This window comes from Salvelinus fontinalis, chromosome 4 (genome assembly GCF_029448725.1).
Source record: "Salvelinus fontinalis isolate EN_2023a chromosome 4, ASM2944872v1, whole genome shotgun sequence".
Taxonomy (NCBI): domain Eukaryota; kingdom Metazoa; phylum Chordata; class Actinopteri; order Salmoniformes; family Salmonidae; genus Salvelinus; species Salvelinus fontinalis.
Window position 1 is genome coordinate 8431707 of NC_074668.1, and position 27008 is coordinate 8458714.

General features: G+C 45.1%; 1 protein-coding gene across 1 annotated transcript in view; it reads left to right on the plus strand.

Annotated features, from left to right (window-relative positions):
• Positions 1-2651: 2651 nt before the first annotated feature.
• LOC129852750 (transducin-like enhancer protein 4) overlaps positions 2652-27008 on the plus strand; it is a gene marked incomplete at its 5' end in the record, with an annotated part of 159736 nt that continues 135379 nt past the window's right edge. Inside the window, 3 exons of the mRNA XM_055918410.1 lie at positions 2652-2746; positions 7090-7153; positions 10959-11003. Coding sequence (XP_055774385.1) covers positions 2652-2746; positions 7090-7153; positions 10959-11003 — 204 coding nt within the window. The remainder of the gene's footprint in view (positions 2747-7089; positions 7154-10958; positions 11004-27008) is intronic.

Genomic DNA, 27008 nt, shown 5'->3' on the forward strand with positions numbered 1-27008 from the left:
AAGCCTTCCTTTTAGGATCTGGACAATTTGCATATATGATAAAGCCTTATTTTTAGGAGTGGGACGATTTGCATATAGGATAAAGCCTTCCTTTTAGGATCTGGACAATTTGCATATATGATAAAGCCTTATTTTTAGGAGTGGGACGATTTGCATATAGGATAAAGCCTTCCTTTTAGGATCTGGACAATTTGCATATATGATAAAGCCTTCCTTTTAGGAGTGGGATGATTTGCATATATGATAAAGCCTACCTTTTAGGAGTGGGATGATTTGCATATATGATAAAGCCTACCTATTAGGAGTGGGACGATTTGCATGATTTGCATGAAGAACAAGAACACGTAACAAACTGTGGGAAAAGTGAAAGGTACGAATATTGTCATTTATGGAAAATATAAAGGCCCTTCCACTGACTGTTATATTCAGCTCATAGTGTCTCCTGTTACTGTCCTCTCTTCTACTGACTGTTATGTTCAGCTCATAGTGTCTCCTGTTACTGTCCTCTCTCATAGTGTCTCCTGTTACTGTCCTCTCTTCCACTGACTGTTATGTTCAGCTCATAGTGTCTCCTGTTACTGTCCTCTCTTCCACTGACTGTTATGTTCAGCTCATAGTGTCTCCTGCTACTGTCCTCTCTTCCACTGACTTTTATGTTCAGCTCATAGTGTCTCCTGCTACTGTCCTCTCTCATAGTGTCTCCTGTTACTGTCCTCTCTCATAGTGTCTCCTGTTACTGTCCTCTCTCACAGTGTCTCCTGTTACTGTCCTCTCTCATAGTGTCTCCTGTTACTGTCCTCTCTCATAGTGTCTCCTGTTACTGTCCTCTCTCATAGTGTCTCCTGTTACTGTCCTCTCTCATAGTGTCTCCTGTTACTGTCCTCTCTCATAGTGTCTCCTGTTACTGTCCTCTCTCATAGTGTCTCCTGTTACTGTCCTCTCTCATAGTGTATTCGTGTTCTTTCACTTTCCCCACATTTTGTTAAGTTACAGCCTTGTTCTTGAATCCCCCCAAAATATTCTCATCATTCTACACACAATTTCCAATAACGACCAGAAGAAAACAGCTTTTTACACATTGTTTCAAAATGGCAGAGATCTGGAGAAGGCTACTAAAACATTTCTGCAGCATTGAAATTTGGGGAGAGGGCCTTTGTCAGGGAGGTGACCAAGAACCCATTGGTCACTCAGCTCAATAGTTTGTCTGTGGAGATGGGAGAACCTTCTAGAAGGACAACCATCCCTGCAGCACTCCACCAATCAGGCCTTTACGGTAGAGTGGCCAGACAGAAGCCATTCCTCAGTAAAAGGCACATGACAGCCTGCTTGGAGTTTGCCAAAAGGCACCTAAAGGACTCTCAGACTATGAGAAACAAGATTCTCTGGTCTGATGAAACCAAGATTGAACTCTTTGGCTTTAATGCCAAGTGTCACTTATGGTGGAAAGTTGACACCATCCCTACGGTGAAGCATGGTGGTGGCAGCATCACGCTTTGGGGATGTTGTTCAGAGACAGGGACTGAGAGACTAGTCAGGATAGAGGGAAAGATGAACGGAGCAAAGTACAGAGAGATCTTTGATGAAAACCTGCTCCAGAGTGCTCAGGACCTCAGACTGGGACGAAGGTTCACCTTCCAACAGGACAACGACCCTAAACACACAGCCAAGACAACACAAGATGAACAGAGCAAAGTATTATATTTTTATTTATTTATTTAACTTTTATTTAACCAGGTAGGCCAGTTGAGAACAAGTTCTCATTTACAACTACGACCTGGCCAAGATAAAGCAAAGCAGTGCGACAAAAAGCACTCGCATTGGGAAACCCTGCTCTATACTAGACTTGCTTGTTTTGTCACAAACTGAAATGACCTAAACTATTAGAATTTTAGCAACCAGGAAATGGTGGAGCGATTTCTGCATAGTGCAATTTTAAGTTAATTTCCTTGGAAAGATAACCGCCATGTGATTCTCTGGAGAGGCAGCCTCCTCTATTTCAACGACACTAGACATGTTGATCTCACACGCCCAACTAGGAGAGGAGAGGAGAGGAGAGGAGAGGAGAGGAGAGGAGAGGAGAGGAGAGGGGGAGAGGAGAGGAGAGGAGAGGAGAGGAGAGGAGAGGAGAGGTAGGCTACTGAACGTGAAGCAGCGAATGCTGAGAGCGTTAATAATGAACCAAAGAGTTTTAAAACCCCTAGAGTCGCTGTCCGCACGCCCCCGTTCAAATCCAAGTAGCAGAATACAAATTCCCCAGGTAAATCTGTCTGTTTAAGTCCGTTTTTTTAGCATGGGCTGTGTCTCAATCCATCGCATCCGTCGATGTCGGCTTTCAGCATCTGCTGTGGAAGGTGGCAGAGCTACAGGGCTGTTTGTAAGACCAGGAGACATCCTGAAAATCTGACTTCACTGTAGTGGAAAGATGAGATTCTCACAAACACGGTGGAGTTCTCCGTTTCCCTCTACTGCTCCCACAAGCGTCACGGGACTCGCTACACACTATTATGACCCCTCCATGGAAAGATGAGACTCTCACAAACACAATGGTGTTCTCAATTTGTTCTATGTGATGTACTCTTATCAGGAGGGGCCTGTTGACATGTTGTTATTGTTGTTGACACCCCCCCCCCCCCCCCCCCCCCCCCCCCCCCCCTCACCAGCCGGGCCAGCCCTTCAAGTTCACTGTGTCAGAGTCATGTGACCGCATCAAGGAGGAGTTTCAGTTCCTACAGGCTCAGTTTCACAGGTAACACACACCCCAGGGTGGTCTATATAGTGATACACACACACCCCAGGGTGGTCTATATAGTGATACACACACACCCCAGGGTTGTCTATATAGTGTAATACACACACACCCCAGGGTGGTCTATATAGTGATACACACACACCCCAGGGTGGTCTATATAGTGATACACACACACCCCAGGGTGGTCTATATAGTGTAATACACACACACCCCAGGGTGGTCTATATAGTGATACACACACACCCCAGGGTGGTCTATATAGTGTGATACACACACACCCCAGGGTGGTCTATATAGTGATACACACACACCCCAGGGTGGTCTATATAGTGATACACACACACCCCAGGGTGGTCTATATAGTGATACACACACACCCCAGGGTGGTCTATATAGTGACACACACACACCCCAGGGTGGTCTATATAGTGATACACACACACCCCAGGGTGGTCTATATAGTGATACACACACACCCCAGGGTGGTCTATATAGTGTAATACACACACACCCCAGGGTGGTCTATATAGTGTAATACACACACACCCCAGGGTGGTCTATATAGTGATACACACACACCCCAGGGTGGTCTATATAGTGACACACACACCCCCCAGGGTGGTCTATATAGTGATACACACAAACACCCCAGGGTGGTCTATATAGTGACACACACACCCCCCATGGTGGTCTATATAGTGATACACACACACCCCAGGGTGGTCTATATAGTGATACACACACACCCCAGGGTGGTCTATATAGTGATACACACACACCCCAGGGTGGTCTATATAGTGACACACACACACCCCAGGGTGGTCTATATAGTGACACACACACCCCCCATGGTGGTCTATATAGTGTAATACACACACACCCCAGGGTGGTCTATATAGTGACACACACACACCCCAGGGTGGTCTATATAGTGACACACACACCCCCCATGGTGGTCTATATAGTGATACACACACACCCCAGGGTGGTCTATATAGTGATACACACACACACCCCAGGGTGGTCTATATAGTGTAATACACACACACCCCAGGGTGGTCTATATAGTGATACACACACACCCCAGGGTGGTCTATATAGTGATACACACACACCCCAGGGTGGTCTATATAGTGTAATACACACACACCCCAGGGTGGTCTATATAGTGATACACACACACACCCCAGGGTGGTCTATATAGTGATACACACACACCCCAGGGTGGTCTATATAGTGATACACACACACCCCAGGGTGGTCTATATAGTGATACACACACACCCCAGGGTGGTCTATATAGTGTAATACACACACACCCCAGGGTGGTCTATATAGTGATACACACACACCCCAGGGTGGTCTATATAGTGTGATACACACACACCCCAGGGTGGTCTATATAGTGATACACACACACCCCAGGGTGGTCTATATAGTGATACACACACACCCCAGGGTGGTCTATATAGTGATACACACACACCCCAGGGTGGTCTATATAGTGACACACACACACCCCAGGGTGGTCTATATAGTGATACACACACACCCCAGGGTGGTCTATATAGTGATACACACACACCCCAGGGTGGTCTATATAGTGATACACACACACCCCAGGGTGGTCTATATAGTGTAATACACACACACCCCATGGTGGTCTATATAGTGTGATACACACACACCCCAGGGTGGTCTATATAGTGTAATACACACACCCCAGGGTTGTCTATATAGTGTAATACACACACCCCAGGGTGGTCTATATAGTGATACACACACACCCCAGGGTGGTCTATATAGTGATACACACACACCCCATGGTGGTCTATATAGTGTGATACACACACACCCCAGGGTGGTCTATATAGTAATACACACACCCCAGGGTGGTCTATATAGTGATACACACACACCCCAGGGTGGTCTATATAGTGATACACACACACCCCAGGGTGGTCTATATAGTGATACACACACACCCCAGGGTGGTCTATATAGTGATACACACACACCCCAGGGTGGTCTATATAGTGTAATACACACACACCCCATGGTGGTCTATATAGTGTGATACACACACACCCCAGGGTGGTCTATATAGTGTAATACACACACCCCAGGGTTGTCTATATAGTGTAATACACACACCCCAGGGTGGTCTATATAGTGATACACACACACCCCAGGGTCGTCTATATAGTGATACACACACACCCCATGGTGGTCTATATAGTGTGATACACACACACCCCAGGGTGGTCTATATAGTGTAATACACACACCCCAGGGTTGTCTATATAGTGATACACACACACCCCAGGGTGGTCTATATAGTGATACACACACACCCCAGGGTGGTCTATATAGTGTAATACACACACCCCAGGGTGGTCTATATAGTGATACACACACACCCCAGGGTGGTCTATATAGTGATACACACACACCCCAGGGTGGTCTATTTAGTGATACACACACACCCCAGGGTGGTCTATATAGTGATACACACACACCCCAGGGTGGTCTATATAGTGATACACACACACACCCCAGGTTGGTCTATATAGTGTAATACACACACACCCCAGGGTGGTCTATATAGTGATACACACACACCCCAGGGTGGTCTATATAGTGTAATACACACACACCCCAGGGTGGTCTATATAGTGATACACACACACCCCAGGGTGGTCTATATAGTGTAATACACACACACCCCAGGGTGGTCTATATAGTGTAATACACACACACCCCAGGGTGGTCTATATAGTGATACACACACACCCCAGGGTGGTCTATATAGTGATACACACACACCCCATGGTGGTCTATATAGTGTGATACACACACCCCAGGGTTGTCTATATAGTGTAATACACACACCCCAGGGTGGTCTATATAGTGATACACACACACCCCAGGGTGGTCTATATAGTGTAATACACACACACTCCAGGGTGGTATATATAGTGATACACACACACCCCAGGGTTGTCTATATAGTGATACACACACACCCCAGGGTGGTCTATATAGTGATACACACACACCCCAGGGTGGTCTATATAGTGTAATACACACACACCCCAGGGTGGTCTATATAGTGATACACACACACCCCAGGGTGGTCTATATAGTGATACACACACACCCCAGGGTGGTCTATATAGTGATACACACACACCCCAGGGTGGTCTATATAGTGATACACACACACCCCAGGGTGGTCTATATAGTGATACACACACACCCCAGGGTGGTCTATATAGTGTAATACACACACACCCCAGGGTGGTCTATATAGTGATACACACACACCCCAGGGTGGTCTATATAGTGATACACACACAACCCAGCGTGGTCTATATAGTGATACACACACACCCCAGGGTGGTCTATATAGTGATACACACACCCCAGGGTGGTCTATATAGTGTAATACACACACACCCCAGGGTGGTCTATATAGTGATACACACACACCCCAGGGTGGTCTATATAGTGATACACACACACCCCAGGGTGGTCTATATAGTGTAATACACACACACCCCAGGGTGGTCTATATAGTGATACACACACACCCCAGGGTGGTCTATATAGTGATACACACACAACCCAGCGTGGTCTATATAGTGATACACACACACCCCAGGGTGGTCTATATAGTGATACACACACCCCAGGGTGGTCTATATAGTGTAATACACACACACCCCAGGGTGGTCTATATAGTGATACACACACACCCCAGGGTGGTCTATATAGTGATACACACACACCCCAGGGTGGTCTATATAGTGTAATACACACACACCCCAGGGTGGTCTATATAGTGATACACACACCTACCAGTGGTTTATATAGTGATACACACACACCCCATGGTGGTCTATATAGTGATACACACACCTACCAGTGGTTTATATAGTGATACACACACCCCAGGGTGGTCTATATAGTGATACACACACCCCAGGGTGGTCTATATAGTGATACACACACCCCAGGGTGGTCTATATAGTGATACACACACCTACCAGTGGTTTATATAGTGATACACACACACCCCATGGTGGTCTATATAGTGATACACACACCTACCAGTGGTTTATATAGTAACCAGACCAGACCAGACTGGATAGTATGTGATGATGTCTCAGACCAGACCAGTCCAGTTCAGTCCAGACCAGACCAGAGTAAACCAGACCAGACTAAACCAGACCAGAGTAAACCAGACCAGACTAAACCAGACCAGACCAGACCAGACCAGACTAAACCAGACCAGACCAGACTGGATAGTATGTGATGATGTCTCTCTCTGTCCTCAGTCTGAAACTGGAGTGTGAGAAACTGTCCAGTGAGAAGACAGAGATGCAGAGACACTATGTTATGGTAAGCTGTCTGTCTGTCTCCCTGTCTGTCTCCCTGTCTGTCTCCCTGTCTGTCTGTCTGTCTGTCTGTCTCCCTGTCTGTCTCCCTGTCTGTCTCCCTGTCTGTCTCCCTGTCTCCCTGTCTCCCTGTCTCCCTGTCTCCCTGTCTCCCTGTCTGTGTGTGTGTCTGTCTGTGTGTGTGTGTGTGTGTGTGTGTGTGTGTGTGTGTGTGTGTGTGTGTGTGTGTGTGTGTGTGTGTGTGTGTGTGTGTGTGTGTGTGAGAGAGTGAGTTACAGACACTTTTATTCAATAGTTCCCTGTTTCTACTTTGATAACATATTGTATTTGGATTTTTAACATTGCAGAAGGAATTTTATTTTTGTCAAGTTTACGATTTGAACCAAGTTCTAGCTCTGGGGTGACAATAGTGTTGTCCAAGTAATTTGTCTTTATTTTCTAAATGAAAAATTCTAAATTTAAACAAAAATAAAATTGGTTCTGCAATGTTGAAAATCCAGTTACAAGGTGTGGTGACAAGAAGTTATGTTGGTTCTATTGTCTGTGAGATTCTATTGTCTGTGAGATTCTACTGTCTGTGAGATTCTACTGTCTGTGAGATTCTACTGTCTGTGAGATTCTACTGTGTGGTTCTATTGTCTGTGAGATTCTACTGTCTGTGAGATTCTACTGTGTGGTTCTATTGTCTGTGAGATTCTACTGTCTGTGAGATTCTACTGTGTGGTTCTACTGTCTGTGAGATTCTACTGTCTGTGAGATTCTACTGTGTGGTTCTACTGTCTGTGAGATTCCACTGTGTGTTTCTACTGTCTGTGAGATTCTATTGTGTGGTTCTACTGTCTGTGAGATTCTACTGTCTGTGAGATTCTACTGTGTGGTTCCACTGTCTGTGAGATTCTACTGTCTGTGAGATTCTACTGTGTGGTTCTACTGTCTGTGAGATTCCACTGTGTGGTTCTACTGTCTGTGAGATTCTATTGTGTGGTTCTACTGTCTGTGAGATTCTACTGTGTGGTTCTACTGTCTGTGAGATTCTACTGTGTGGTTCTACTGTCTGTGAGATTCTACTGTCTGTGAGATTCTACTGTGTGGTTCTACTGTCTGTGAGATTCTACTGTGTGGTTCTACTGTCTGTGAGATTCTACTGTGTGGTTCTACTGTCTGTGAGATTCTACTGTGTGGATCTACTGTCTGTGAGATTATACTGTGTGGTTCTACTGTCTGTGAGATTCTACTGTGTGGTTCTACTGTCTGTGAGATTCTACTGTGTGGTTCTACTGTCTGTGAGATTCTACTGTATGTGAGATTCTATTGTGTGGTTCTACTGTCTGTGAGATTCTACTGTGTGGTTCTACTGTCTGTGAGATTCTACTGTGTGGATCTACTGTCTGTGAGATTATACTGTGTGGTTCTACTGTCTGTGAGATTCTACTGTGTGGTTCTACTGTCTGTGAGATTATACTGTGTGGTTCTACTGTCTGTGAGATTCTACTGTGTGGATCTACTGTCTGTGAGATTCTACTGTGTGGTTCTACTGTCTGTGAGATTATACTGTGTGGTTCTACTGTCTGTGAGATTCTACTGTATGTGAGATTCTATTGTGTGGTTCTACTGTCTGTGAGATTCTACTGTGTGGTTCTACTGTCTGTGAGATTATACTGTGTGGATCTACTGTCTGTGAGATTCTACTGTGTGGTTCTACTGTCTGTGAGATTCTACTGTGTGGTTCTACTGTCTGTGAGATTCTACTGTGTGGATCTACTGTCTGTGAGATTCTACTGTGTGGTTCTACTGTCTGTGAGATTCTACTGTGTGGTTCTACTGTCTGTGAGATTCTACTGTGTGGTTCTACTGTCTGTGAGATTCTACTGTGTGGATCTACTGTCTGTGAGATTCTACTGTGTGGTTCTACTGTCTGTGAGATTATACTGTGTGGTTCTACTGTCTGTGAGATTCTACTGTCTGTGAGATTCTATTGTGTGGTTCTACTGTCTGTGAGATTCTACTGTGTGGTTCTACTGTCTGTGAGATTCTACTGTGTGGATCTACTGTCTGTGAGATTATACTGTGTGGTTCTACTGTCTGTGAGATTCTACTGTGTGGTTCTACTGTCTGTGAGATTATACTGTGTGGTTCTACTGTCTGTGAGATTCTACTGTCTGTGAGATTCTACTGTGTGGTTCTACTGTATGTGAGATTCTACTGTGTGGATCTACTGTCTGTGAGATTCTACTGTGTGGTTCTACTGTCTGTGAGATTCTACTGTGTGGTTCTACTGTCTGTGAGATTCTACTGTGTGGATCTACTGTCTGTGAGATTCTACTGTGTGGATCTACTGTCTGTGAGATTATACTGTGTGGTTCTACTGTCTGTGAGATTCTACTGTGTGGTTCTACTGTCTGTGAGATTATACTGTGTGGTTCTACTGTCTGTGAGATTCTACTGTATGTGAGATTCTGTTGTGTGGTTCTACTGTCTGTGAGATTCTACTGTGTGGTTCTACTGTCTGTGAGATTCTACTGTGTGGATCTACTGTCTGTGAGATTATACTGTGTGGTTCTACTGTCTGTGAGATTCTACTGTGTGGTTCTACTGTCTGTGAGATTCTACTGTGTGGTTTTACTGTCTGTGAGATTCTACTGTCTGTGAGATTCTACTGTGTGGTTCTACTGTCTGTGAGATTCTACTGTGTGGTTCTACTGTGTGTGATATTCTACTGTGTGTTTCTACTGTGTGTGATATTCTACTGTGTGGTTCTACTGTCTGTGAGATTCTACTGTGTGGTTCTACTGTCTGTGAGATTATACTGTGTGGTTTTACTGTCTGTGAGCTTCTACTGTCTGTGAGATTCTACTGTGTGGTTCTACTGTCTGTGAGATTCTACTGTCTGTGAGATTCTACTGTGTGGTTCTACTGTCTGTGAGATTCTACTGTCTGTGAGATTCTACTGTGTGGTTCTACTGTCTGTGAGATTCTACTGTGTGATTCTACTGTCTGTGTGATATTCTACTGTGTGATTCTACTGTCTGTGAGATTCTACTGTGTGGTTTTACTGTCTGTGAGATTCTACTGTTTGTGAGATTCTACTGTGTGGTTCTACTGCCTGTGAGATTATACTGTGTGGTTCTACTGTATGTGAGATTCTACTGTGTGGATCTACTGTCTGTGAGATTCTACTGTCTGTGAGATTCTACTGTCTGTGAGATTCTATTGTCTGTGAGATTCTATTGTGTGGATCTACTGTCTGTGAGATTCTACTGTGTGGTTCTACTGTCTGTGAGATTCTACTGTGTGGTTCTACTGTCTGTGAGATTCTACTGTGTGGTTCTACTGTCTGTGAGATTCTACTGTGTGGTTCTACTGTCTGTGAGATTCTACTGTCTGTGTGGTTCTACTGTCTGTGAGATTCTACTGTGTGGTTCTACTGTCTGTGAGATTCTACTGTCTGTGAGATTCTACTGTCTGTGAGATTCTACTGTGTGGTTCTACTGTCTGTGAGATTCTACTGTCTGTGAGATTCTACTGTCTGTGAGATTCTACTGTGTGGTTCTACTGTCTGTGAGATTCTAGTGTGTGTTTCTACTGTCTGTGAGATTCTACTGTGTGGTTCTACTGTCTATGAGATTCTACTGTCTGTGAGATTCTACTGTCTGTGAGATTCTACTGTGTGGTTCTACTGTCTGTGAGATTCTACTGTGTGGTTCTACTGTATGTGAGATTCTACTGTCTGTGAGATTCTACTGTGTGGTTCTACTGTCTGTGAGATTCTACTGTGAGGCTGAAGATAAATGTTTGTCTTTGTCTTTCAGTACTATGAGATGTCTTATGGACTCAACATTGAGATGCACAAACAGGTAGGAAAGTGAGTCTTAAAATGAGTCTTAAAATGTGTGTGTGTGTGTGTGTGTGTGTGTGTGTGTGTGTGTGTGTGTGTGTGTGTGTGTGTGTGTGTGTGTGTGTGTGTGTGTGTGTGTGTGTGTGTGTGTGTGTGTGTGTGTGTGTGTGTTAGATAGAATAGATAGATAGAATAGATAGATAGAATAGATAGATAGAATAGATAGATTAGATAGATAGATTAGATAGGGAGAATAGATAGATAGATTAGATAGGGAGAATAGATAGATAGATTAGATAGATAGAATAGATAGATAGATTAGATAGGGAGAATAGATAGATAGATTAGATAGATAGATAGATAGATAGATTAGATAGGGAGATTAGTTAGATAGATAGATAGATAGATAGATAGATAGATAGATAGATAGATAGATTAGATAGATAGATAGATAGATAGATAGGGAGATTAGATAGATAGATTAGATAGATAGATTAGATAGATTAGATAGATAGATTATATAGGGAGATTAGACGGATAGATTAGATAGGGAGAATAGATAGATAGATAGATTAGATAGATAGATAGATTAGATAGGGAGGTTAGATAGATAGATTAGATAGATTAGATAGATAGATTAGATAGGGAGAATAGATAGATAGATTAGATAGATAGATTAGATAGGGAGAATAGATAGATAGATAGATTAGATAGATAGATAGATTAGATAGGGAGGTTAGATAGATAGATAGATAGATTAGATAGATTAGATAGATAGATTAGATAGGGAGATTAGATGGATAGATTAGATAGGGAGATTAGATAAATAGATTAGATAGGGAGATTAGATAGGGAGATTAGATAGATTAGATAGATAGATTATATAGGGAGATTAGACGGATAGATTAGATAGGGAGATTAGATAGGGAGATTAGATAGATTAGATAGATAGATTAGATAGGGAGATTAGATAAATAGATTAGATAGGGAGATTAGATAGGGAGATTAGATAGATAGATTAGATAGATAGATTAGATAGGGAGATTAGATAGGGAGATTAGATAGATAGATTAGATAGATAGATTAGATAGATTAGATAGATAGATTATATAGGGAGATTAGATAGATAGATTAGATAGGGAGATTAGATTGATAGATTAGATAGATAGATTAGATAGATAGATAGATTAGATAGATAGATTAGATAGGGAGATTAGATAGATTAGATAGATAGGGAGATTAGATAGGGAGATTAGATAGATTAGATAGATAGATTAGATAGGGAGATTAGATTGATTTTCATCATTTTGAAACATATAAGTAGTGAGTCGTAAACAAAAGATGTGTTGTTCAAATATAAAAGGAAACTTTTAAACAAAAATCAGTTTGTAAATATGCCAATATATTTTCACCAACATATAGTATGTCAAGATCCAAACGCAAATGAGTCATCATTAACCAAAACAAATGATGATTAATAAAAAAAATGCAAGGCTTTTTTTTCTTCTGTTTACCACAGCACATTTTACAAACATATTTCTTACTTTGTAAACACAACAGTGGTCAAATAGGTTTTTGTGAATGTGACAACATGTGGCTCCACAGATGACGTTTTTTGACATTCATCTGACATGTTTGTGACTCCTCTCCAATATTTGTGAGTTGGCTCATATTGTTGTGAGTTGGCTCATATTGTTGTGAGTTGGCTCATATACACTGCTCAAAAAAATAAAGGGAACACTTAAACAACACAATGTAACTCCAAGTCAATCACACTTCTGTGAAATCAAACTGTCCACTTAGGAAGCAACACTGGTTGACAATAAATTTCACATGCTGTTGTGCAAATGGAATAGACAAAAGGTGGAAATTATAGGCAATTAGCAAGACACCCCAGTTAATACCATACTATATACAGGGTCAGTTAATACCATACTATATACAGGGTCAGTTAATACCATACTATATACAGGGTCAGTTAATACCATACTATATACAGGGTCAGTTAATACCATACTATATACAGGGTCAGTTAATACCATACTATATACAGGGTCAGTTAATACCATACTATATACAGGGTCAGTTAATACCATACTATATACAGGGTCAGTTAATACCATACTACACTGCTCAAACAAATAAAGGGAACACTTAAACAACACAATGTAACTCCAAGTTGGCTCGTATATTTGTCAGTTGGCCCATATATTTGTGAGTTGGCTCGTATATTTTTGAGTTGGCTCGTATATTTTTGAGTTGGCTCGTATATTTTTGAGTTGGCTCATATATTTGTGAGTTGGCCCATATATTTGTGAGTTGGCCCATATATTTGTGAGTTGGCCCATATATTTGTGAGTTGGCTCGAGTATTTGTGAGTTGGCTCATATATTTGTGAGTTGGCCCATATATTTGTGAGTTGGCTCGTATATTTGTGAGTTGGCTCGTATATTTGTGAGTTGGCCCATATATTTGTGAGTTGGCCCATATTTTTGTGAGTTGGCCCATATATTTGTGAGTTGGCTCGTATATTTTTGAGTTGGCTCATATATTTTTGAGTTGGCTCATATATTTTTGAGTTGGCCCATATATTTGTGAGTTGGCCCATATATTTGTGAGTTGGCCCATATATTTGTGAGTTGGCCCATATATTTGTGAGTTGGCCCATATATTTGTGAGTTGGCCTATATATTTGTGAGTTGGCCCATATATTTGTGAGTTGGCCCGTATATTTGTGAGTTGGCTTGTATATTTGTGAGTTGGCCCATATATTTGTGAGTTGGCCCATATATTTGTGAGTTGGCCCATATATTTGTGAGTTGGCTCATATATTTTGAGTTGCGTTTTACAGATCAGTATGCAAATGTTAATCATGGCATCCATATTAGGACTTCCTCAGTTCTCATGTAATTAGTATGTATAAAAACTACATATGACGTAATTAGTTTTAGGAATGCTTGTGTTTGATCACCCGTATAAGATGTGTTACATTTGTATGATATCCGACGATTGTTATGATAATATTAATTTACACAGTTTACAGAAAAGTACTTTTATTTTGAAGGATTCATGACTTCCTGATCTTGCTGGTTTCTATCAGTCGTTTTTAGACGAGTGGTTTGTTCTTTCTGCATGGGATTGATCACGGAGGAGTAAAACGATCCAGGGTGAGTTTCAAGTAAATTTGACTAACATAAAGTTTGGATTGACTGAACAAACTGTCCAATGAAACAAGATTAGCTGATGCTAGCTAGTTAGCATGCGCCTGCTAAGCTACTGTAATTTTGGCTAGCTAAACTAGCACAGCTAAGTTATCTTGTCTAGTTACAACAAGGTTGATATGAACGTTCTGTAAGTGTTCATCTTATTATTATTTTTCTCAGCCAGGGAGAATACGCTACCGTCATTGAGTCATGTTAACTAGCTAATGTTAGCTAAATAGCTACAAAGCCAAAACACCTAGCTAGCTAGCTAGCTCAAGAGCAGATAATTTATTTAGCTAGCTAGCTTGCTTGCTAATGCGTTGCTTGCTAGGGAGTACCAGAGATAATTTTTAAGCCTAGCTAGCTAGCCATTATGCTTACAAAACAGTTAAAATCTAACATTGGCTGACGAATAAATTGCTTTGACAATAAATTGCTTTGACTAAATTGCTTTGACAACAAATAACTGTGAATTCTTGCAACAATAAACAATGTTAGCTGCTAGGCTAGCTACGATGATAGAAATGTTTGCATACATGAACATGTTGTTTTATAATGAGATTATTATGTTTCTTTTCACAAGAGGCAAGATTTTGGTGTAGATCTCCACCTGGAAAAATTATCTTCGGGAAGCTCGTCTTTGGACCCTCCTGGTAAGTAAAACACTACAATATCACACACATTCTAATATAGTCCTGAGTGTGTGTAGGTAGCTATATGACCCCCAGGCCCAAATAGGAGACCAGGAGACAGGTAGAGTGTATATGAAAGGCCCTGTGGACATGTGTTTGGCAGCAGTGCAGAAGGAGCGTCAGCAGGAGCGTCATCAGGAGGAGCGTCATCAGGAGGAGGGTCATCAGGAGGAGCGTCATCAGGAGCGTCATCAGGAGCGTCATCAGGAGGAGCGTCTTCAGAAGGAGCGTCAACAGGAGGAGCATCATCAGGAGGAGCGTCATCAGGAGGAGAGTCAGGAGCGTCATCAGGAGGAGCGTCATCAGGAGGAGCGTCATCAGGAGGAGCGTCATCAGGAGGAGCGTCATCAGGAGGAGCGTCAGCAGGAGGAGCGTCATCAGGAGGAGCGTCATCAGGTGGAGCATCATCAGGAGGAGCGTCATCAGGAGCGTCATCAGGAGGAGGGTCATCAGGAGGAGGGTCATCAGGAGGAGCCTCATCAGGAGCGTCATCAGGAGGAGCGTCATCAGGAGGAGTGTCATCAGGAGGAGCGTCATCAGGAGGAGCGTCATCAGGAGGAGCGTCATCAGGAGGAGCGTCATCAGGAGGAGCGTCATCAGGTGGAGCGTCATCAGGAGTGTCATCAGGAGGAGCGTCATCAGGTTGAGCGTCATCAGGTGGAGCGTCATCAGGAGCGTCATCAGGTGGAGCATCATCAGGAGGAGCGTCGTCAGGAGCGTCATCAGCAGGAGCATCATCAGGAGGAGGGTCATCAGGACGAGCGTCATCAGGAGGAGCGTCATCAGGTGGAGCGTCATCAGGTGGAGCGTCATCAGGTGGAGCGTCAGCAGGAGCGTCATCAGGTGGAGCGTCATCAGGAGGAGCATCATCAGGAGCGTCATCAGGAGGAGCGTCATCAGGAGGAGCATCATCAGGAGGAGAGTCATCAGGAGGAGAGTCAGGAGCGTCAGGAGGAGCATCATCAGGAGCGTCATCAGGAGGAGCGTCATCAGGAGGAGCATCATCAGGAGGAGAGTCATCAGGAGGAGAGTCAGGAGCGTCAGGAGGAGCATCATCAGGAGGAGCATCATCAGGAGGAGCATCATCAGGAGGAGAGTCATCAGGAGGAGAGTCAGGAGCGTCAGGAGGAGCATCGTCAGGAGCGTCATCAGGAGGAGCATCATCAGGAGGAGCATCATCAGGAGGAGAGTCAGGAGCGTCAGGAGGAGCATCATCAGGAGCGTCATCAGGAGGAGCATCATCAGGAGGAGCATCATCAGGAGGAGAGTCATCAGGAGGAGAGTCAGGAGCGTCAGGAGGAGCATCATCAGGAGCGTCATCAGGAGGAGCATCATCAGGAGGAGCATCATCAGGAGGAGAGTCATCAGGAGGAGAGTCAGGAGCGTCAGGAGGAGCATCATCAGACGCGTCATCAGGAGGAGCATCATCAGGAGGAGAGTCATCAGGAGGAGAGTCAGGAGCGTCATCAGGAGGAGCGTCATCTGGAGGAGCGTCATCAGGAGGAGAGTCAGGAGCGTCAGGAGGAGCATCAGCAGGAGGAGCGTCATCGGGAGCATCATCAGGAGGAGCGTCATCAGGAGGAGCGTCGTCAGGAGGAGCGTCGTCAGGAGGAGCGTCATCAGGAGGAGCGTCGTCAGGAGCGTCATCAGGAGGAGCATCATCAGGAGGAGAGTCATCAGGAGGAGAGTCAGGAGCGTCAGGAGGAGCATCATCAGGAGCGTCATCAGGAGGAGCATCATCAGGAGGAGCATCATCAGGAGGAGAGTCATTAGGAGGAGAGTCAGGAGCGTCAGGAGGAGCATCATCAGGAGCGTCATCAGGAGGAACATCATCAGGAGGAGCATCATCAGGAGGAGAGTCAGGAGCGTCAGGAGGAGCATCATCAGGAGCGTCATCAGGAGGAGCGTCATCAGGAGGAGCATCATCAGGAGGAGCATCATCAGGAGGAGCGTCGTCAGGAGCGTCATAAGGAGGAGCATCATCAGGAGGAGCATCATCAGGAGGAGAGTCATCAGGAGGAGAGTCAGGAGTGTCAGGAGGAGCATCATCAGGAGCGTCATCTGGAGGAGCATCATCAGGAGCGTCATCAGGAGGAGAGTCATCAGGAGGAGAGTCAGGAGCGTCAGGAGGAGCATCATCAGGAGCGTCATGAGGAGGAGCATCATCAGGAGGAGCATCATCAGGAGGAGCATCATCAGGAGGAGAGTCAGGAGCGTCAGGAGGAGCATCATCAGGAGCGTCATCAGGAGGAGCGTCATCAGGAGGAGCATCATCAGGAGGAGAGTCATCAGGAGGAGAGTCAGGAGCGTCAGGAGGAGCATCATCAGGAGCGTCATCAGGAGGAGCATCATCAGGAGGAGCATCATCAGGAGGAGAGTCATCAGGAGGAGAGTCAGGAGCGTCAGGAGGAGCATCATCAGGAGGAGCGTCATCAGGAGGAGCGTCATCAGGAGGAGCATCATCAGGAGGAGAGTCATCAGGAGGAGAGTCAGGAGCGTCAGGAGGAGCATCATCAGGAGCGTCATCAGGAGGAGCATCATCAGGAGGAGAGTCATCAGGAGGAGCGTCATCAGGAGGAGAGTCATCAGGAGGAGAGTCAGGAGCGTCATCAGGAGGAGCGTCATCAGGAGGAGCGTCATCAGGAGGAGAGTCAGGAGCGTCAGGAGGAGCATCAGCAGGAGCCTCATCAGGAGGAGAGTCAGGAGCGTCATCAGGAGGAGCGTCATCAGGAGGAGAGTCAGGAGCGTCAGGAGGAGCATCAGCAGGAGCCTCATCAGGAGCCTCATCAGGAGGAGCGTCATCGGGAGCGTCATCAGGAGGAGCGTCAGCAGGAGCGTCATCAGGAGGAGCGTCATCAGGAGGAGCGTCGTCAGGAGGAGCGTCGTCAGGAGGAGCGTCGTCAGGAGGAGCGTTTTCAGGAGGAGCATCATCAGGAGGAGCATCATCAGGAGCGTCATCAGGAGGAGCGTCGTCAGGAGGAGCATCATCAGGAGGAGAGTCTTCAGGAGGAGAGTCAGGAGCGTCAGGAGGAGCATCATCAGGAGCGTCATCAGGAGGAGCATCATCAGGAGGAGCATCATCAGGAGGAGAGTCATCAGGAGGAGAGTCAGGAGCGTCAGGAGGAGCGTCATCAGGAGGAGCATCATCAGGAGGAGCATCATCAGGAGGAGAGTCATCAGGAGGAGAGTCAGGAGCGTCAGGAGGAGCATCATAAGGAGCGTCATCAGGAGGAGCATCATCAGGAGGAGAGTCATCAGGATGAGCGTCATCAGGAGGAGAGTCATCAGGAGGAGAGTCAGGAGCGTCATCAGGAGGAGCGTCATCAGGAGGAGAGTCAGGAGCGTCAGGAGGAGCATCAGCAGGAGCCTCATCAGGAGCCTCATCAGGAGGAGCGTCATCGGGAGCGTCATCAGGAGGAGCGTCAGCAGGAGCGTCATCAGGAGGAGCGTCATCAGGAGGAGCGTCGTCAGGAGGAGCATCATCAGGAGGAGCATCATCAGGAGCGTCATCAGGAGGAGCGTCGTCAAAAGGAGCATCATCAGGAGGAGCGTCGTCAGGAGCGTCATCAGGAGGAGCATCATCGGGAGCGTTATCAGGAGCCTCATCAGGAGGAGCGTCAGCAGGAGTGTCATCAGGAGGAGCGTCATCAGGAGCGTTATCAGGAGGAGCGTCATCAGGAGCGTTATCAGGAGGAGCGTCATCAGGAGGAGCGTCAGCAGGAGGAGCGTCATCAGGAGGAGCGTCAGCAGGAGGAGCATCATCAGGAGGAGCGTTTTCAGGAGGAGCATCAGGAGGAGCGTTATCAGGAGGAACGTCAGCAGGAGCGTCATCACGAGGAGCGTCAGCAGGAGCGTCATCAGGAGGAGCGTCATCAGGAGGAGCGTCGTCAGGAGGAGCGTCGTCAGGAGGAGCGTCGTCAGGAGGAGCGTCGTCAGGAGGAGCATCATCAGGAGCGTCATCAGGAGGAGCGTCATCAGGAGGAGCGTCGTCAGGAGGAGCATCATCAGGAGGAGCGTCGTCAGGAGCGTCATCAGGAGGAGCATCATCGGGAGCGTTATCAGGAGCCTCATCAGGAGGAGCGTCAGCAGGAGTGTCATCAGGAGGAGCGTCATCAGGAGCGTTATCAGGAGGAGCGTCATCAGGAGCGTTATCAGGAGGAGCGTCATCAGGAGGAGCGTCAGCAGGAGGAGCGTCATCAGGAGGAGCGTCAGCAGGAGGAGCATCATCAGGAGGAGCGTTTTCAGGAGGAGCATCAGGAGGAGCGTTATCAGGAGGAACGTCAGCAGGAGCGTCATCAGGAGGAGAGTCAGCGTGATAATAGGTGGAGTCCATCAGTAGTTTTAGCGAGGACATTATCTGAGAAAATGCTGAACGCTGAACTGGCTTTCAATACCAAGACTGAAGCCTACATGGAGGCCAGGCAGCGCAGGCAACTCTGTTAGCATGTCCAACAAACCTCTGTCTCTGTCTCTGTATATATCAATCTCTGAATCTGTTATTCAGACTTGACAGTGAAATATGCCTACATGTCCTGCAGATATTTTTGGTCACTCCCCTATGACAGACGTCTGTCACTGTGTTCCTCCTATAGCCAGTGTCCTCTGTCACTGTGTTCCTCCTATAGCCAGTGTCCCCTGTCACTGTGTTCCTCCTATAGCCAGTGTCCTCTGTCACTGTGTTCCTCCTATAGCCAGTGTCCTCTGTCACTGTGTTCCTCCTATAGCCAGTGTCCCCTGTCACTGTGTTCCTCCTATAGCCAGTGTCCTCTGTCACTGTGTTCCTCCTATAGCCAGTGTCCCCTGTCACTGTGTTCCTCCTATAGCCAGTGTCCCCTGTCACACTGTGTTCCTCCTATAGCCAGTGTCCCCTGTCACTGTGTTCCTCCTATAGCCAGTGTCGTCTGTCACTGTGTTCCTCCTATAGCCAGTGTCGTCTGTCACTGTGTTCCTCCTATAGCCAGTGTCCTCTGTCACTGTGTTCCTCCTATAGCCAGTGTCCTCTGTCACTGTGTTCCTCCTATAGCCAGTGTCCCCTGTCACTGTGTTCCTCCTATAGCCAGTGTCCTCTGTCACTGTGTTCCTCCTATAGCCAGTGTCCCCTGTCACTGTGTTCCTCCTATAGCCAGTGACCTCTGTCACTGTGTTCCTCCTATAGCCAGTGTCCCCTGTCACTGTGTTCCTCCTATAGCCAGTGTCCTCTGTCACTGTGTTCCTCCTATTGCCAGTGTCCCCTGTCACTGTGTTCCTCCTATAGCCAGTGTCGTCTGTCACTGTGTTCCTCCTATAGCCAGTGTCGTCTGTCACTGTGTTCCTCCTATAGCCAGTGTCCTCTGTCACTGTGTTCCTTCTATAGCCAGTGTCCCCTGTCACTGTGTTCCTCCTATAGCCAGTGTCCTTTGTTACTGTGTTCCTCCTATAGCCAGTGTCCTCTGTCACTGTGTTCCTCCTATAGCCAGTGTCCTCTGTCACTGTGTTCCTCCTATAGCCAGTGTCCTCTGTCACTGTGTTCCTCCTATAGCCAGTGTCCTCTGTCACTGTGTTCCTCCTATAGCCAGTGTCCTCTGTCACTGTGTTCCTCCTATAGCCAGTGTCCTCTGTCACTGTGTTCCTCCTATAGCCAGTGACCTCTGTCACTGTGTTCCTCCTATAGCCAGTGTCCTCTGTCACTGTGTTCCTCCTATAGCCAGTGTCCTCTGTCACTGTGTTCCTCCTATTGCCAGTGTCCCCTGTCACTGTGTTCCTCCTATAGCCAGTGTCCTTTGTCACTGTGTTCCTCCTGTAGCCAGTGTCCTCTGTCACAGCTGATCATTGAGTTTTATATGTGTCTCTGTCGAACAGACAGATGATCCGGTCACCAACATCTGCCAGGCAGCAGATAAGCAGCTATTCACTCTGGTGAAGTGGGCCAAGAGGATTCCCCATTTCTCAGCGCTGCCCCTGGACACCATCCTACTACGACCAGGTACAGAACATCTCGCACACCTTAACACACACAAACATTATACCACTTCCACATATACATACACATGCACACATACAGTAACCCCACATACACAACACTCCAAAAGCGTTCTCTACCGAGGGATAGGATTCTACCAATAACTATTTTTATCTCAATAACACTTTTTGGAAAATGAGGGTTCTTTACAAGACAAATGGTTCTACCTAAAATCCCTTTTCTTCCTAAGAACTGTTTTTGGAAGATGATTCTTGATGATTCTTTGGAAGGCCAGAATGTTCTAAAGAGGTTCTAAGAATTGAACCAATCTGATTCTGAATCAGATTTTTATTGTATTTTCTGTTCTTTCTTTTAAATAGTGCCTTGAATATAAGTGCTTACAACAGTGTTTAAACTTTAACCCTCTAGAGTTAAAAAATATAGGTGTGAGAATGTTTTAAAACTTCTTATGGCTGGGATCCTGTTAACGGGATCGTTATGACAACAGCCAGTGAAAGTGCAGGGCGCCAAATTCAAAACAACAGAAATCTCATAATTAAAATTCCTCAAACATACAAGTATTTTACACCATTTTAAAGATAAACTTGTTGTTAATTCCACCACAGTGTCCGATTTCAAAAAGGCTTTACGACTAAAGCACACCATCTGATTATGTTAGGTCAGTACCTAGTCACAGACAAACACAGCCATTTTTCCAGCCAGAGAGGAGTCTCAAAAAGCAGAAATAGAGATAAAATGAGTCACTAACCTTTGATGATCTTCATCAGATGACACTCATAGGACTTCATGTTACACAATACATGTATGTTTTGTTCGATAAAGTTCATATTTATATCCAAAAATCTTAGTTTACATTTTACAGATTACAAAAATACTCATAATACACATTGATAAAATATACAAATATTACACATGGAACTTAAGCTTCTACCGACTCAGAAACCCGGACCCGGGAGCACCCCCACCTCCCCCACCAGTAAAAAAGCTGAATAGCATAGCTAGCATAGCGTCACAATTAAATAGTAGCATCTAAATATCATTCAATCACAAATCCAGGACACCAAATGAACGATACAGATCTTGTGATCTTCTGATTTGTAAAATGTTTTACAGGGAAGACACAATATGTAAATCTATTAGATAACCACGTTAGCAAAAATTACCATTTTTCTTTGTCCACCATTTTTTCTCAACACCAGTAGCTATCACCAATTCGGCCAAATAAAGATATTGATAGCCACTAACCAAGAAAAAACCTCATCAGATGACAGTCTGATAACATATTTATTGTATAGGATAGGTTTTGTTAGAAAAATGTGCATATTTCAGGTATAAATCATAGTTTACAATTGCATCCACCATCACAACTCGACTAGAATAAATACAGAGAGCAACGTGTACTACCTAATTACTACCTAATTACTAAAAATACAGGGTGGACAGCGATTGATAGACAATTTAATTCTTAATGCAATCGCTGAATTACATTTTTTTTTACTTTTCAATACAGGTTGCGCCAAAGCGAAGCTACACCAAACAAAGGCGCAGAGACGAAAAGAAATGTACTTCCGGTCATTGGTGTTTTATACAGGCCCTGATTGCGCAATCGACTCCATTCAAAGCGTCACCACGTACTGCCACCTAGAGGAAGACGTAGGCAGTGTTTGTTTCTCCATAGCATTTACAGGGACATTACAACTGACCTGGGAACAGGGGCCAAGATTTCTGAAATCTCACTCCCTGTCATGAAAAGTGCTGTAGAAGGAGTTCTGTTTCACTCAGAGACATAATTCCAACGGCTATAGAAACTAGAGAGTTTGTTTTTCTTTTTTCTATCCAATAATAATAATAATATGCATATTGTACGAGCAAGAATTGAGTAGGAAGCCGTTTAATCTGGAGACCGATTTATGCTAAGTCGAAACAGCACCCCCTATATTCGCAAGAAGTTAGATAAACTTCTCCTTTATGCAACCGCTGTGTCAGATTTAAAAAAAACTTTACGGAAAAAGCACAATCAAAAAACAACAACAACAAAAAAACGCATAATCTGAGTACAGCGCTCAGAGCCCAAACAAGCCATGAAGATATCCGCCATGTTGTGGAGTCAACAGATGTCAGAATGGCATCATAAATATTCACTTACCTTTGATGATCTTCATCAGAATGCACTCCCAGGAATCCCAGTTCCACAATAAATGTTTGATTTGTTCCATAAAGTCCATAATTTATGTCCAAATAGCTCCTTTTTGTTCGTGCGTTCAGTACACAATCCAAACTCACGACGTGCGGGCAAGTCCATGCGTAGGTTCAGGCGAAAAGTCATATTACAGTTCAAACGAAGTATAGAATCAATCTTTTGGATGTTTTTAACATAAATCTTCAATAATGTTCCAACCGGAGAATTCCTTTGTCTGTAGAAATGCGATGGTACGCAGGTCTAACTCTCAAGTGAACGCGCATGGTCAGCTCATGGCACTCTGCCAGACCCATGACTCAAAGAGCCCTCATTCCCCCCTCCTTCACAGTAGAAGCACCAAACAAGGTTCTAAAGACTGTTGACATCTAGTGGAAGCCTTAGGAAGTGCAATATGACCAATATCCCACTGTATCTTCGATAGGCGATGAGTTGAGAAACTACAAACCTCAGATTTCCCATTTCCTGGTTGGATTTTTTCTCAGGTTTTTGCCTGCCATATGAGTTCTGTTATACTCACAGACATCATTCAAACAGTTTTAGAAACTTCAGAGTGTTTTCTATCCAAATCTACTAATAATATGCATATATTAGCAACTGGGACTGAGTAGCAGGCAGTTTACTCTGGGCACCTTGTTCATCCAAGCTACTCAATACTGCCCCCAGCCATAAGACGTTTTAAACTGTACCTGTATGAGAATATTTGTACCCAGCAAATTGTTACCTAGTGTTATTTTTTCATTGTAATATTTCAGTGTAACAAAGAGGTAAATTAACACTCTTTGGTGGTGTAAAAGAACCCCAGTGTCATTTTTACTCTGTGTAGAGTAAAACACTCAAAACCACACCCATCATTGTCATATTTCCCAGCATGCTCTAGAGCAGGTTGATTTTCTTAATTGTTTCAATATCTGTGTTTTTGCATGTACATTGATTGATTGATCAGATGCTACATCAGATCTAGGGGCTGTAGGTAGCCTGGTGGTTATTTATAAGGATCCAACCCTTTTTTTACATTTTCTCCTAAAATGACATAGCCAAATCTATCTGCCTGTAGCTCAGGACCTGAAGCAAGGATATGCATATTCTTGATACCATTTGTAAGGAAACACTTTGAAGTTTGTGGAAATGTTCAGTTAATGTAGTAGAATATAACACATTAGATCTGGTAAAAGATAATTCAAAGAAAAAAACATGGATTTCTTTGTATTTTCTTTGTACCGTCATATTTGAAATGTGAGAGAAAGGCCATAATGTATTATTCCAGCCCAGCCGCAATTTAGATTTTGGGCACTAGATGGCAGCAGTGTATGTGCAAAGTTTTAAACTGATCCAATGAACCATTGCATTTCTGTTGAACCTTTTGTATCAAGACTGCCCAAATGTGCCAAATTGGTTCATTAATACATTTTCAAGTTCATAACTGTGCACTCTCCTCAAACAATAGCATGTTATTATTTCACTGTAATAGCTACTGTAAATTGGACAGTGCAGTTAGATTAACAAGAATTTAAGCTTTCTACCCATATCAGATATGTCTATGTCCTTGGAACTGCTCTTGTTACTTACAACCTCATGCTAATCACATTAGCCTACCTTAGCTCAACCGTCCTGCGGTGGAGACACCGATCCTGTAGAGGTTTTAATTCAACGTTTTAAAGTAGCGGGTGCGGGGTAGGGTTGTTATACTGCTCTAATCACCATACTGTAGGGACGGCCAACTACAACCAGTTCCTGATGTTGATTAGTAGGATCAGGAGGAGGGTTGGCCCTGCTGTAAATCAATCTGCCATAACACTAGTTTGACAGGTGCTTACACGGGTTGGGACTTGGAGAAGACTACACGGGTTGGGACTTGGAGAAGACTACACGGGTTGGGACTTGGAGAAGACTTCACAGGATGGGACTTGGAGAAGACTACAAAGGTTGGGACTTGGTGAAGACTACACGGGTTGGGACTTGGAGAAGACTACACGGGTTGGGACTTGGAGAAGGTTACATGGGTTGGGACTTGGAGAAGACTACACGGGTTGGGACTTGGAGAAGATTACACAGGTTGGGACTTGGTGAAGACTACACGAGTTGGGACTTGGTGAAGACTAAACGAGTTGGGACTTGGTGAAGACTACACGGGTTGGGACATGGAGAAGATTACAAGGGTTGGGCCTTGGAGAAGACTTCACAGGTTGGGACTTGGAGAAGACTACACGGGTTGGGACTTGGAGAAGACTTCACGGGTTGGGACTTGGAGAAGACTACACGGGTTGGGACTTGGAGAAGACTACACAGGTTGGGACTTGGAGAAGACTACACGGGTTGGGACTTGGAGAAGACTTCACGGGTTGGGACTTGGAGAAGACTACACGGGTTGGGACTTGGAGAAGACTTCACAGGTTGGGACTTGGAGAAGACTACACGGGTTGGGACTTGGAGAAGACTACACAGGTTGGGACTTGGAGAAGACTACACGGGTTGGGACTTGGAGAAGACTACACAGGTTGGGACTTGGAGAAGACTACACAGGTTGGGACTTGGGGAAGACTTCACAGGTTGGGACTTGGAGAAGACTACACAGGTTGGGACTTGGAGAAGACTACACGGGTTGGGACTTGGAGAAGACTACACAGGTTGGGACTTGGAGAAGATTACACGGGTTGGGACATGGAGAAGACTACACGGGTTGGGACTTGGAGAAGACTACACAGGTTGGGACTTGGAGAAGACTACACAGGTTGGGACTTGGAGAAGACTACACGGGTTGGGACTTGGAGAAGATTACACGGGTTGGGACTTGGAGAAGATTACACGGGTTGGGACATGGAGAAGACTACACGGGTTGGGACTTGGAGAAGACTACACAGGTTGGGACTTGGAGAAGACTACACAGGTTGGGACTTGGAGAAGACTACACGGGTTGGGACTTGGAGAAGACTACACAGGTTGGGACTTGGAGAAGACTTCACGGGTTGGGACTTGGAGAAGACTACACAGGTTTGGGTTGGGACTTGGAGAAGACTACACGGGTTGGGACATGGAGAAGACTACACAGGTTGGGACTTGGAGAAGACTACACAGGTTGGGACATGGAGAAGACTACACAGGTTGGGACATGGAGAAGACTACACAGGTTGGGACTTGGAGAAGACTACACGGGTTGGGACTTGGAGAAGACTACACAGGTTGGGACTTGGAGAAGACTACACAGGTTGGGACATGGAGAAGACTTCACAGGTTGGGACTTGGAGAAGACTACACAGGTTGGGACTTGGAGAAGACTTCACAGGTTGGGACTTGGAGAAGACTTCACAGGTTGGGACTTGGAGAAGACTACACAGGTTGGGACTTGGAGAAGACTACACAGGTTGGGACTTGGAGAAGACTACACAGGTTGGGACATGGAGAAGACTACACAGGTTGGGACATGGAGAAGACTACACAGGTTGGGACTTGGAGAAGACTACACAGGTTGGGACTTGGAGAAGACTACACAGGTTGGGACTTGGAGAAGACTACACAGGTTGGGACTTGGGGAAGACTACACAGGTTTGGGTTGGGACTTGGAGAAGACTACACAGGTTGGGACTTGGAGAAGACTACACGGGTTGGGACTTGGAGAAGACTACACAGGTTGGGACTTGGAGAAGACTACACGGGTTGGGACTTGGAGAAGACTACACAGGTTGGGACTTGGAGAAGACTTCACAGGTTGGGACTTGGAGAAGACTACACGGGTTGGGACTTGGAGAAGACTACACAGGTTGGGACTTGGAGAAGACTACACAGGTTGGGACTTGGAGAAGACTACACAGGTTGGGACTTGGAGAAGACTTCACAGGTTGGGACTTGGAGAAGACTACACGGGTTGGGACTTGGAGAAGACTACACAGGTTGGGACTTGGGGAAGACTTCACAGGTTGGGACTTGGAGAAGACTACACAGGTTGGGACTTGGAGAAGACTACACAGGTTGGGAC